This window comes from Daucus carota, chromosome 4 (genome assembly GCF_001625215.2).
Source record: "Daucus carota subsp. sativus chromosome 4, DH1 v3.0, whole genome shotgun sequence".
NCBI classification, from domain to species: Eukaryota; Viridiplantae; Streptophyta; class Magnoliopsida; order Apiales; family Apiaceae; genus Daucus; species Daucus carota.
This window is the reverse complement of record NC_030384.2, coordinates 6945408-6959227: the sequence shown is the minus strand read 5'-3', so window position 1 is coordinate 6959227 and position 13820 is coordinate 6945408. Positions and strand designations below refer to the sequence as shown.

The 13820-nt window shown below is 38.0% G+C and overlaps 1 protein-coding gene across 1 annotated transcript in view; it reads left to right on the top strand.

Moving 5' to 3' along the window:
- LOC135152141 (uncharacterized) overlaps nt 1-4255 on the top strand; it is a 44614-nt gene extending 40359 nt beyond the window's left edge. The window contains exon 2 of the mRNA XM_064091973.1: nt 4233-4255. Coding sequence (XP_063948043.1) covers nt 4233-4255 — 23 coding nt within the window. The remainder of the gene's footprint in view (nt 1-4232) is intronic.
- The last annotated feature ends 9565 nt before the right edge of the window (nt 4256-13820 follow it).

Sequence of the window (13820 nt, the reverse complement as noted above, 5' to 3'; positions counted from 1 at the left end):
TACTTCGAACCAAGGGCTTCGCTTCTAAAGCCAAGTCTGATGCTGATGATGTGATTCTAGCTTACTGCACCCGAAGGAATATTTCTCAATATTTCCGGAGGATGAAGAATGTTACAAAGGCTCAGTCATCGGACTTCCAGGAAGACCCTGTAGAGATGGAAGTGTTACATCAACTGGCTCTGGCACGAGAACGTAAGAAGCGTGGTGAGTCCACTACATCAGAAGTGCCATCCAGAGAAGAACCGTCAACTCCTGTCCTTCACAGTTCAGATATCGAAGAAGGAGAAGTTGATCTTTAGATTTGATAAGGAATTTGTAATATATGTTCAGTAAGAACATCCTTATGTAATCTAATGTACTTGTTTGAATTCTGGTGAATGTTTAATGAAATACCAGAAACTTTTTGCTATTTACAATTCATGTTTAATCCTTTGTCTTATCAGTTAGTTGAGTTATCCTCTCGATAATTTGCATGTTATGTTAACAAACAAATAGGGGGAGATTGAAAGGCATATGTTAAGCCTATTTGTATTTAAGAGTATCAACTCAACTCTGATAAGAAAGAAAGTAAATTAGCAAGCACTATTGAAGGAATCCGTACGAAGAACGTCAAGTGATTTATTAAAATCATATGTCTGAAGAATTTCAGGATGCTGCTGTACACCACTGAAAGAAGTTCATTAATATGTTCAAGCCTCAGTGTACAAATAATATTTTGTAGCACGTCCAGAAGTCCAGAAGGTATAAAGTTTTAATACTTTATTTATTCAGAAGATTCCAAACTATTTCTACTTATGAAGAAGAACTACGAAGACAAAGACTCGATGAACAAGCCACTTCACAAATGTTTAATTGATAAAGAATATTTGATTCAGCTAGATACAGATGAACCAGACAGTACATTTGTGTGTCAGCTACTCCGATTAAATATTCTGCATCAACAATAGGTGGTCGTTCAATCAAGACAAAGAATCAGATCTTTTAAAGGAAGACAGAAGACCTGCTACTGAAGCTGTGCTCAATATAATTATTCTTTTAATTAATCCACATCTCAAAATAATTATATAAGTTATGTAATTTATTTATTAAATTAATTCACACTCGAATTAATTTAATTCATGAATTTATATAATTAATATAATTAAGTGGATAATTATTGAATTTATTATATAAGGAAAATACATTTTATATGGTTTTTGAGCACGGTATGACAATCTAATTGATTGTCATACCGCACTTTGCAATCTGCCTTAGTCAGGAGGCATGACAAACCAAAGGTTTGTCATACCGAATGACTTAGGCATGACAATTGATCATTGTCATACCGAAGTCACAAGGTATGACAATGCCTCGGTTTGTCATACCGTTTGTCATACCACATGAAGACTTAGCCTCCAAGGTTTGATTGTCATACCTTCCCACTGATTGTCATACCGTTTGTCATACGGATGTCATAACTATACAAAATCAGCATGACAATGCTTGTAATTGTCATACCTTCCCACTGATTGTCATTCTGATTGTCATACCTTCCCTTAGATTGTCATACCTTCTCATTTGTGCCATGACAATGCTTGTAATTGTCATACCTTTTGTCATAACACTTGTGTAATTGTCATAGAGCTTCCTAAGGGTTGTCATGCCTAGCTTTGTCATATTAGTTCAATGGTTTGCCTATAAATATGGCTTCACCACTTCATTTGTTCAATGTTCATTGCATTGTAAAGCTTTCAAGTTGTGCTAAACTTGCTATTGTTTAATCCACAGTTTTCTGTGCTTTGATCACTCGGTTGTTTTAATCCGCTAAGTTAGAATACTTCCTGTCAAATTTATTCTATGAACTAGTGGACTTTAAAACGAACCATATTAATTATATAACGACTTAAAAATTGTTATATTAATTAATTTAAATCTGATTAACAAGTTAAACTCCAATCAGATTATTCCGCCGCGATTATTTTGTGACGATTGTATTCAACCCCCCCCCCCTTCTACAATCGTATCTGGACCTAACACACCCAAACCTGCCTCTCTCACCCTTGCGCCATGCTGCCTGACTCCCATAAGCCAAGTTTGCCACTATAACTCATGAACCCAAACTCGGTCTCTGTTGCTCTGCCCCATGCTTAGACTGTTCAACTGTATGCAAGTGCCCAACTCCATCTCAAGCCCCAAGTTCTCACCTTAGTGCCATGCCAAGCCCGAACGCCTGGCCCATACTCGTGCTAGGACCCAACTCAAATGAACCTCCCATCGAGCTCACAGTCCCGGCCCTTAGCCCGAGTCTTAGACGCCGCTTAAAGGTCTAACAGAAGCTCTAATTTACACACTACACAAAATATAGTGTCAAGAATATAATTACTCGTAAAATGCAAGAGAGAAATATTTCAAATTGCTATTTTACAAGTTAAATCTACGGCTACTCAAAATCTATCAAATATCACCAAATCGTAACAATCTCTACTATTATTAAATCGGGTAGCGACAATGTTAGGTCCAATCAAACGTAGAAGAGGGGGGGGGGGTTGAATACGTCTATACCAATTTCTTCGATTTAATTTAATTGCGGAATAATTTTGTTTCAGTCCATGTTAAATCAATCGTAAATAAACAACTCCAGCAAGTCGGGGGAATATTCTTTATATTAGAAATAATCCTCGGGTGCTATAAATTCCAACACAAGTGTCGGCTGCAGAGACTACAAACACTCTAATACAAACTCTCGATAAAATCGATATTCTAATTTATCTCTCGAGAATGTGTATAGTGTGTGCACTTACAAAGTGTGTAGATGTTTTTAAATGAAAACATCAAGCTCTATTTATAGGCTTCCAACATCTAACCATGGTTAACGAGTTCGTCCTGGACGACTTGAGTTCGTCCTCGACGAATTCAATTTAACTGTAGTTAAATTGAATTAGTCCAAAATGAATCTAACTCAAAATACCAAAGTTGCGCTAGTACAAGGAAGAGAGAAGTCATTGCAAGTCAAAACTTGCGCTTTGACTTTTCTGGTCAAACATTGCGCCTTCAGAGGATTCCACTGTATGTGTCTTACTTAGAAATAAACTAAGTAATTGAATTTGCGCTTCCAAATTGCTCAGAGAAAGTCAGTCAATTGTTGCGCCATTGACAAGTCAATTCTTGCGCCATACATTGATTCACTGTGATGTGGTGTACTTGGAATAAATCTAAGTAAGAGTTGAGCCAAGGTCTGTTGGGTAGAGGCGCAACATTTGACCGGGTCAAATGTTGCGCTTCCAAATTGTTGCGCTTTCACAGTAGTAGAGTAGGGACTTAGAAATTTCTGCAAGGATGGAAGTTGCGCCTTTGACTTTTCTGGTCAAAGGTTGCGCTCCAAAATCTCACAGAGGAAGCACTTGGAAAATATTCTAAGTGTTCACCAAGTTGCACCACCTTCCTTGTTATCTCTCATTTGACTGAGAGTATGACCTGGAATATCTCTTTTTAATATATATACATATGCATATATTTATATATGTATTTTATAGTTACTTGAATTAATTTATTATTCAAGTAATTATCAATTAATATCATATATATAAATATATATATATACACATAAATATTTAATATCAATTCCTTGGATCCACCTTACAGGAATAGTTCGATTGACTTAATCAATTGATTCGTTGATCGAATCCACTGAATACTTTCGTACGCCCTGACGTCCTGTGCACTGGTCTGGTTCACGAACGACTCGAACTGAAATAATTTCTTGAATCCTTTTGCTTGATAATATATTTGATCAGTCATTCCGGGTTAGATGTTGCTTCGATAAATTTGATTATAAATAATCAAATTAAATATACTGGAATCTTCTGGTTTTTGATACTTGATCTTTAGGCAATCTTGATAGCAGAAACATATTGTGTTTTATTCTTCACTGAGGCTTGAACATGTAAATGAACTTCTTCCAGTGGACTGATGTTCGTCTCAGATATCTTGATTGTCTTTGTCTGTTCGTATCGAATCTCCAACCTGTAAATTCCTGTATTATACTTACGTATTGTTTTCTGTCTTTTGTTGTGTTGAGTTATCGTAATTACATTTACGTTACATTATGCTTTACAATCTCCCCCTATTTGTTTGTTAGAGTTCGACAAGCAAATCCTTTAAGAGGATAACTCAACTGACACAAAGAAAAAGCACACTAATTTAAACAGGAAATAATACTAAGTGCAGTCTGGATTATATCTTACGATTTCCAGAAATCAAAGGTAAATACAAGTAGCCATTGTTCCTCTAGCCTGAACTAATCTTTCCTTGCTTTCTTGGCTGTTGCATTGATTAGATACTGCTCAGCTCTTCTTTTTACAGCATCCTCCTCTTTCTTCTGAGTGAGTTTGTTCTCAATTTCTTCAATCCTGGCAGTGATAGTGCTCAGTGCCACTTGCTCCAAAGTATTCTCAGGTGGAGGTTGCTCTAGATTCTTCTTCATCTTCTCTAATGTCTGTAGATGAACCATCTTCTTCAATTTCTTGAATGTGATATTAAGTTCCATTCCTTCAATTTTCATGATTACCCTTGATGGATGAGCACGAACTCTTGAAGTGTTGTGAACAGTTTCTACAGCTTTCCTTATCTCCATAAGATCAATTAGTTTCTGATAAGTGGATTTCATATCCACTTGGAAGCCTTCATTTTGACTTAAAACGATGAAATGGCCCAAGCTTTTGATGTTTTTGATATTTTTTAGTGTTGTGTTGTGTAGGTTTCTTGGAAGGAGGACGAAGAGGAGGATCATAGCTTTCATTGAAAAAAAACGGCGAAGCAATCGGATGCACGAGGAGAGAGTTATGGGCAAAGAAGTGTCGGGTGCGCGTTCTGCCATTGTGAGGCCCCCGCCTGAGATGTGAGGCCCCCGCCTCACACTCTGGGCGGGATTTTTGGCCCGTTTTGACCGTTTTTGATCCGTTTGAAGGCCCGTTCGCTGGGAAACTTAAAGAAAGGCTTGGGGGACTTAAAACATAAACTAGAATCATTCCAAGGAGCACGTGACTGCTACGGAAAAGATCAAGATCGAATTTCATAGCTTTTACTTTTGTAATTCTTCGAAGTAGGCGTAACTTTGGATGCTCGTTTCGGATTTGTTTCTTAACTCTTATTCTCATACTTTGAGTTTGTTCTTCCTATTCAGTACCCTGTTTACTCTTATTCCCATGATGATGAGAAGTTCGATTATGAACTAATCATTATCGTGGGATTCTAGCGGATTTATATATGGATTTCAGTAGTTGATTTGCCTTAATTATTTGTGTGATGAATGCTGATTTCTTCGTATTGGTTGTGCTTATTCGTCTTGGATGCGTAGCTAACATCTTAGATTGTTTGTTAATCTTTATTGAAGCGACAGTGGATATATTGATTTAGAACTTGCCATGCGAACATAGGATTATGTATACGATACATGATTAGTGATGTGATTTTACCCATCTTGCATCGCCCTATGTAAACTTGATAGATAACTTGTTCTTCAACCGTTATGTTTTCAAATTCTATAGACATATAGGGTCTAAGCATAATTGGTGTCTGTTTACCTTCTATCTTAATTGTGGATGTGTAGCAGTATGGTGCACGTATAACGACAGTTAGCGTGTATCAGTTTCGTGTTATCTGATTAGTTATCAACCATCACATATCGATAAGGTATAACTCTGAATGAAGTATATAATGAAGTTAGAATCCCATGTTTTATTCTCATAAGTAATCCGGTTAATCACTTAGTTATAATTAGACTTAATTAGTTAATTTAGATAAAACCAACCAAATTGTTAATTGTCTGAGCATTGAATAATAATCATACATTGGTGCATAAGTGCATATTTCTGAATACACCAGTCTCTATGGGAACGAACTGAATTTGATTCTATACTACTTGTGACCACGTACGCTTGCGTGATTTTGTGCGAACAGTTTCTTGAGCACCCCCTTATCTTCCTTGACCACAGACCACTTGACAGCACCAACTGCTCGAGTAATTCTCTTTGATGAAAATTTTCCTATATCTTTCAGTGGTATAGCTGTAGCCTCAGAATCTTTCTTCTTCTTGAATATAATGGAGGTTGGATTGAAAGTGACAACAGGTGCATTAGGATATTCAGGAATTTCAGGGTTGAGTGGAGGCAGTGGATATGGTGGTTGACGATTGATTGCTGACAAGTCCAAGTCTCTAATAGCAGCAAAGTTCAGACGATAAGCATATAGCAATTCAGCAGTCAGTCTTCCCATGCTGGTCCTAGAGCACTTTTCTCTTACTTGATCTTCCAGATACTTCAGTATTCTAGGAGAGTAAGTTGATAATGCTTCATCAGTGAGTCCAATACTCTGAATCATACCATCCTTGAAATACTTAATAACTGAAGGCTTGTCATGATTTACAATTCCAATGTCAGTGATCCATTCTTCCACCATATCTCTGAATGCTTCATTATGCTTCCTACCTGTTGAGATGATCTTGTTCCTTACTACAAACAGCTCAGTTAGAGATAGATCTCTGAGAAACTAACTTGACACTTGCTTGAGTCCATGGCCTTCTCTTTTCAGCTCGAATGATATGTTCACCATCCATCCTCTCCTGGGAAGAACAACTGATACAGTAGAAATGATATCATTTCACACCTCATGGTAGTCATGTAGATCCTTGTAGTTGTTCCGGAAGGAGTCAAAGATATCTTTCACTTCATCATCATTGTTTTCTTGAACGACCTCTGGAAAATCAAACACTGCCCTGGCAGCATCCCATTCCTCTCCTTCCTTATGTAAGTTAGCAAGTCTCTTTTCCCTACGAATTTGTCTTTGATTTTCTAACTTCTCCCTCGCTCTCCTTTGCTCAGCAAAAATCTCTAGAAACATCAGCAATGTCTTGAGGATTTGCAATTTCATACTCTTCAGGAGGGAAGATGTCATTATGATATGCAAGTTCATTAGCAAAGACTTCATTGTCAGGGATTTCTCCTTCTTCCAGATCATCATCATCAGCACCAACCATTCTTATTACCCTGTCATCAACAAACTCAGGGATGTACTCATCATGACTGTAACTGAATTGACCTCTAAGAGCAGAGTCAATTAATTCTTCTGACACCTCTGTGATCACCCTTTTCCCTCGTGCTTTTTCTACTGCTCTCTCCCCCTCAGTTGAGTAATCCTCTATGGAAGGTTGAGATGCCAACAACTTAGCCTCGAGTGCAGCCAACCTTTGCTCCATGGTTGACTTAATCTCCACTAACTCCTCCCGTTTTCAGCTTCAAGATGTTGAACTTTTAACTTTAGAGCTTCAAATTTTGTCACAGATACAGTTGGAATTGCGGATTCAATTGTAGGTTGGGCTGAGGGGTTCTCACTTGTACGTTCTGCAGGTGTTTCTCTCGTTTCACTCATAACTGGAACACTCAATGGGTTAGAGGGTGTCTGTTTATCAAGTTTTGTTGGTGTTTCCCTCACACTCAAAGTAGTTCCAGCATCCATCTGAGATGTACCTGCAGAGAAAATCTTCTTAGCCTCTTCTAGAGAGGTCACAGAAGGTGCAATGAAGGTTCGTGAGCCTTCGTCCTCAGTTTCCTCGTCAGATGAATCTGATTCATAGGAAACAAGTTGCCAACTACTTGAAGGTAGTGAGTCCTTAAGTGGATCCTGAGTTGGAATCTCAGGGTGGGTAGACACAGGGCTCGAAGGATGTGATCCTTGAATTGGCGAAGCACCCTGGTTTCCCCCAACTGCCTTTGATGGCGAAAGACTTTGTGACAAGTCCTCCATAACTGGCACACTTCCTGAAATGAAGGGCTCAGAAACAGATTGCCGTTCACCTTCGAGAGGTGAAGAGTCCCTTAAGGGATCTGGGAATGTTCCTCCCAGGGGGGTAGACAACGGTGGAGATTGTGGCAAATCACCCAAGTGTCCCCCAGAATCCTGTGAAGGCACTTGATCTTGGATAGGATCGGAAACAACAGTGTCGATCCCTGACATGGATGACAAAGTGTTGGCGACCGTCAATTCTTCAAACGTGTGTGCAACCTCACTGGGCAATGGAATATCATGTGGTTGAGGTGGTGAAGAAATAAACATGTCTGTAGTTGTCTCAGGTTCTATTCTCCTTTCCTGACTAGGAGACAGAGCTGCAGATTCAGAAACAATCTCCTTATGTGGTGCACTTAAGGCACTTTTTCCCTAGCGCTCAAATATATCAATTGGTTGGCTAAGGGGCTGAGAAGTTTCTGCTTCAGTGATTTGTGAATTGGTGCCTTGGTTATGAATTTGTGGGATTTCAAATTCACTAGCACGTGTGAGAGGTGAAGATAGTGGATTGGAATCCAGTAAGTTCTGAACCCAATCCTCAGGCGCACTAAAAGACAAGTTGTCAGGATCAGAAGGGATACCTGACTGAAGCATTGGATTGTAGGTGTTGGTGAAGAGCTCATCAATATCCACCATGACATCACCAGTTGGTGCAGCTGCAGTGGATTGAACAGGACTATCGACTTCATCCTTTGAGTCAGTGGAATTGTCCTGTAGTGAATCCTCTCCTTCAGATTGATCATTATTCTCAGAGGAGTTCTCTGCAGCATCCTCCACTATCACTTCTTCCTCTTCTGGAGTAGTCTGAGCCTCAGGAATATTGACTTGTATGATTGGCTCAGTTTCTGGCTCAGCTTGCTGCACTAGAACCTCTTCAGCAACTACAGGAATAGCAACATGTTGAACATGGGGTGGAGGCAAATTCTGGTTGTTGAGAAATTCTTGCATTGCCTCAGGAAGCACCACATGTTCATTGTTGGAGTATATTTGATGATTCTCCAGCATTGATATTACTCTTGTAGTCATGAAGGAACAGATGACATTGTCTATATTTGGATAGACAGCACGTTCAGCAGGGGTCAACATCTGATTCAACACAATCTGGAAGAATCGAGGGTATAGGAGCACATGACTGTTCTTCCTCAGAGAATCCTGAAAAGCTCTCATAATCAGATGACCCAAGTTGATCCTTGTGTTCTGAGCAATGGCAATTCCAATTTCTTGATTGAAAGTTGTAATTCCATGGAATCCACCAGTCTTGGGTGCAAACACATGAGAAATGGAATTAAAGAAGAAATTCCATTCCCGAGGCAAGTGCTTGACATATAGCTTGGCTGGAAGTTCCCTCTGACAGTGGATGGCATAGAAAAAATTAATTCTTTCTGCTCTGTCAGGAACTGCTTCAAAGTCTTCAGTAGGTAGTTGTAGAGAATTATTCAGGGTGTTCTCAGTGATAGACAATGTACGTCCCTGAATATTGCAAGTAAGTCCAAGTACCTGTCCTGCATTTACAACAGAAACAGAAGACAAGAAATCTCGAAGAAGAGATTTGTTAAGCATAACAGACTCTGTCATAGCAAATCGTGCAAAAGAAATCTCCGACATATAACGAACCCAGCGTCGATAATTTGCTTGCGTAATTAAGTTATTATTTTCAACAATTGTGAAATTTGTCTTCGGAATATCAAAATATGCAGCCATTTTTAATTAAAATTAAAAATGATTAGAAATTTCGTTTCACGAAAAATTACGAACAAATATTCACTTGTTACTAAAATAATTAATTAAATACGCTCCGAAAAACCCTAATATCCAAGAATTTTAGATTTCGATGAAATTCAAGTATGTTGTTCCTCTCGAAATTCTAAGATTAATGGGATCGGTTATGCAAATTTTCGACCCTTAGATCACGTTCAAAACTAGCCTAGAAGTTTAAAGGTTTCGAAAAACCCTTTCAAAAAACGACTACGGATCGTGATGAAACTGGTGTGTATAGAAAGCTCTTGACCCGGGGAATCCAAAACTGGTCTTATAATCAAAAATAGGCAAGAGTTCGTCGGTGTTTTGTTCGATTGAAGATGGCAGAGTTCGAGAGGTTTTGAATAGTGTATGTATATGAAGTGTGTGTGTATAGCAGTTTGAAGTGATAAAAGAAAAGAAAAGAAAATCAAACTTTTATATGCACTTATAGAAAAAGAAATGTCTAAGTGCCACACAGTGTAACACACTAGTAACCGAGGCGCAAATTGGTTAAAGACCAATTTGCCCTCTATGCTATGCACAATATGGAGTAGGAGACGCAAGTTTCAAAAGTACGAAACTGCCTCCATAGACATGTGTATAACATAAGGCGCAACTTGAGTTTATAAAAATAAACTCAAGTATCAGTAGTGTATAGAGGTGAATTCGGCGCAAGTTTGTAAAAGACAACTTTGCCCCTCATACACGCTGTATGAGGCGCAAGTTTGTCTACTTAGAGAAATTTAGAGTTTCTCACAAACTGTCGCACCTTTATCATATTATCAAATGTATTTTGATGAATGCAAAATAATTTAATAAAGTGATAAAGAAATCACAACTAATTTAAATAATGTTAAACTAAATTAATGTTAGTTAAACAAGATTTAAATATGTTAGGTCCAGATACGATTGTAAGGGGGGGGTTGAATACAATCGTCACAAAATAATCACGGCGGAATAATCTGATCGGAGTTTAACTTGTTAATCAGATTTAAATTAATTAATATAACAATTTTTAAGTCGTTATATAATTAATATGGTTCGTTTTAATGTCCACTAGTTCGTAGAATAAATTTGACAGGAAGTATTCTAACTTAGCGGAATAAAACAACTGAGTGATCAAAGCACAAAAAACTGTGGATATAACGAATAGCAAGTTACTAACAACTTGAAAGTTTACAAGGCTTTGAACAAGAACAAATGAAGAGGTTATGGCCATATTTATAGGCAAACCTTTGAACTAGTATGACAAAGCTAGGCATGACAATCCTAGGAAGTGCTATGACAATCATACAAAGTGCTATGACAATTACATGGGAAGGTATGACAATCTAAGCTATTGTCATGCTACAAATGGGTCGGTATGACAATCTGAAGGATTGTCATACCAAATAAAATTCGGTATGACAATGTAGCATGACAATGAGACTTGGTGGCTAAGGGTTGAGTCGGTGTGACAATATCTAGGATTGTCATACCACTTGAATTCGGTATGACAATCAAGGAGATTGTCATGCCTTATTCAACCAGTATGACAAACCAAGTATTGTCATGTCAACTGAAACGGTATGACAATAGAGAGCTTTGTCATGCCAACTGTTAAATGGAACCTTCCAGGTGCGGTATGACAATCAATATGATTGTCATACCGTGTTTAAAAACAATATAAATGTTAATTTCTTTTATATAATTAATCCAATAATTATTCATTTAATTATATTAATCATATAAATTCATAAATTAAATTAATTCAAGTGTGAATCAATTTAATAAATAAATTACATGACTTATATAATTATTTTGAGATGTGAATAAATTAAAAGAATAATTATATTGAGCACTTCTTCAGCAGCAGGTCTTCTGACTTTCTTTAAAAGATCTGATTCTTTGTCTTGATTGAACGACCACCTATTGTTGATGCAGAATATTTCATCTGAGTAGCTGACACACAAATGTACTGTCTGGTTCATCTGTATCTAGCTGAATCAAATATTCTTTATCAATTAAACATTTGAGAAGTGGCTTGTTCGTCGAGTCTTTGTCTTCGTAGTTCTTCTTCATAAGTCTAAATAGTTTGGAATCTTCTGAATAAATAAAGTATTAAAACTTTATACCTTCTAGACTTCTGGACGTGCTACAAAATATTATTTGTACACTGAGGCTTGAACATATCCTGAAACTCTTCGGACATATGATTTTAATAAATCACTTGACGTTCTTCGTACGGATTCCTTCAATAGAGCTTGCTAGTTTACTTTCTTTCTTATCAGAGTTGAGTTAATACTCTTAAATACAAATAGGCTTAACATATGCCTTTCAATCTCCCCCTATTTGTTTGTTAACATAACATGCAAATTATCGAGAGGATAACACAACTAACTGATAAGACAAAGGATTAAACATGAATTGTAAATAGCAAAAAGTTTCTGGTATTTAATTAAACATTGACCAGAATTCAAACAAGTACATTAGATTACACAAGGATGTTCTTACTGAACATATATTACAAATTCCTTATCAAATCTAAAGATCAACTTCTCCTTCTTCGATATCAGAATCGTGAAGAATAGGAGTTGACGGTTCTTCTCTGGTTGGCATTTCTGATGTAGTGGTTTCACCAGGCTTCCTACGTTCCCTTGCTAGAGCCAGTTATTGTAACACTTCCATCTCTACATGGTCTTCCCGGAAGTCTGATGGCTGAGCTTTAGTAACACCCTTCATTCTCCGAAAGTATTGAGAAATATTTCTTCGGGTGCAGTAGGACAAGATCACATCATCAGCATCAGACTTGGCTTTTGAAGCGAAGCCCTTACTTCGAAGTAGAGTGGATGCTAGAGCCAGTTGCTTAGCAGGATACTTTGGTAAAGCCTCTTCATTTAGATAGACAATGCTTAAGAGCTACTTGTGAACGAACTTTACACAATATGGATTTTTGACAACTTGTGGACTATTGAAGACAGCACAATCCAACAGCTTGTCATGAAGGAGTTCGTTCAGGTTGGAGCGTCGCTTTACCTTATTGCGAAGTACCCAGAGCTCATATACAGAGAATGATTTAAGAAATTCAACAGATAACCTGAATGAACCATTTCTCCGTGTATATACAATCAGCTCCCACTGTTCTAGCAAATTATTGACTCCAACAGTCAAGTAATCAATTTCCAAAGCAAAGGCATGCATAAAGATATCCTCGTCAGGGTTTACCTCTCGAAGATCGTAGATCAGAGATAAGAACTTTCTGTCATTGAAAGGCTCCCTTTGAGGTCCATTGAAAATCCTCTTTGCGATGTCCCAGCTTTTTCCAACTTTTCTTTTGATATCAAGATTCTTCTGCTTGCACGCAGCATCATAGATTTTCTGCTTTTCAATCTTGATTTGATCCTCAGTGATCAGCTTGTCCTCTAGAAGCTTTTGGTAATTACGCTTCCTAGCCTCATTCTCAGCTTTAAACTTTCGGACATTCTCTTCATGTTCCAAGTCAACAGGTTCTTCATCTTGAAACAGATAGCTCTCCGCAAATTTGCCTTCTTCCTCTGCTTGACGGTAAGTAGCATCGAAGACGTCATCATCATCCATGTCTTGTGGAAAGTCATCAAAATTATCAGAATTGAAGACATTCTCAGATTGATGTAACGGCTCTTTGCCTTTTGACTTTTCAGAATTGTCAGGAGCAGATTCAGAAGTATTCCCTTTATTGCTTTGATTTGAACTATTTCCTCTGTCATCCCTGTCACCTTTGTCTCCATTTCCTCTATTCTCCCCCTTAGTTGAGGGATCCTCTCTGGAGGTATCAGCATCTGACTTTGAGTTCCTGAAGAGTTGATCCAGTTTACTGTCGATATCATCAAATTTGGCCATATAAAGAGCATGGTTAGATCTCATTTCGACAGTCAACTCATGAATTTCATCCTTAAGCTCATCCCTGGAAGAACTGGATGGCCTTTCATCAGCTTTCTTCTCTAGGGTCACTAATTGTGCACAATTCAACTTTTCATTCTCAGCAATCATCCGGGCTAATTCAGCTTTCAGCTTAGCCATTTGTTCCTCTAACAGAGCTGTGTTAGTGTGTGCACTCACTTCACGTACACTCAAAGCTGTTTCACTAGCCTCACGTGCATGTGTATCGCTCGGTGTTTGCCTTTCTTCACTCATTGTTTGCACTCTTCCAGCTGTACCTGTATAAACTACCAATGTCCCCTGAGATGGGTTCAAAGGTAGTGGAGGAACATATTGTCCTCCGGATGCCTGTGAGGGCAGATTTA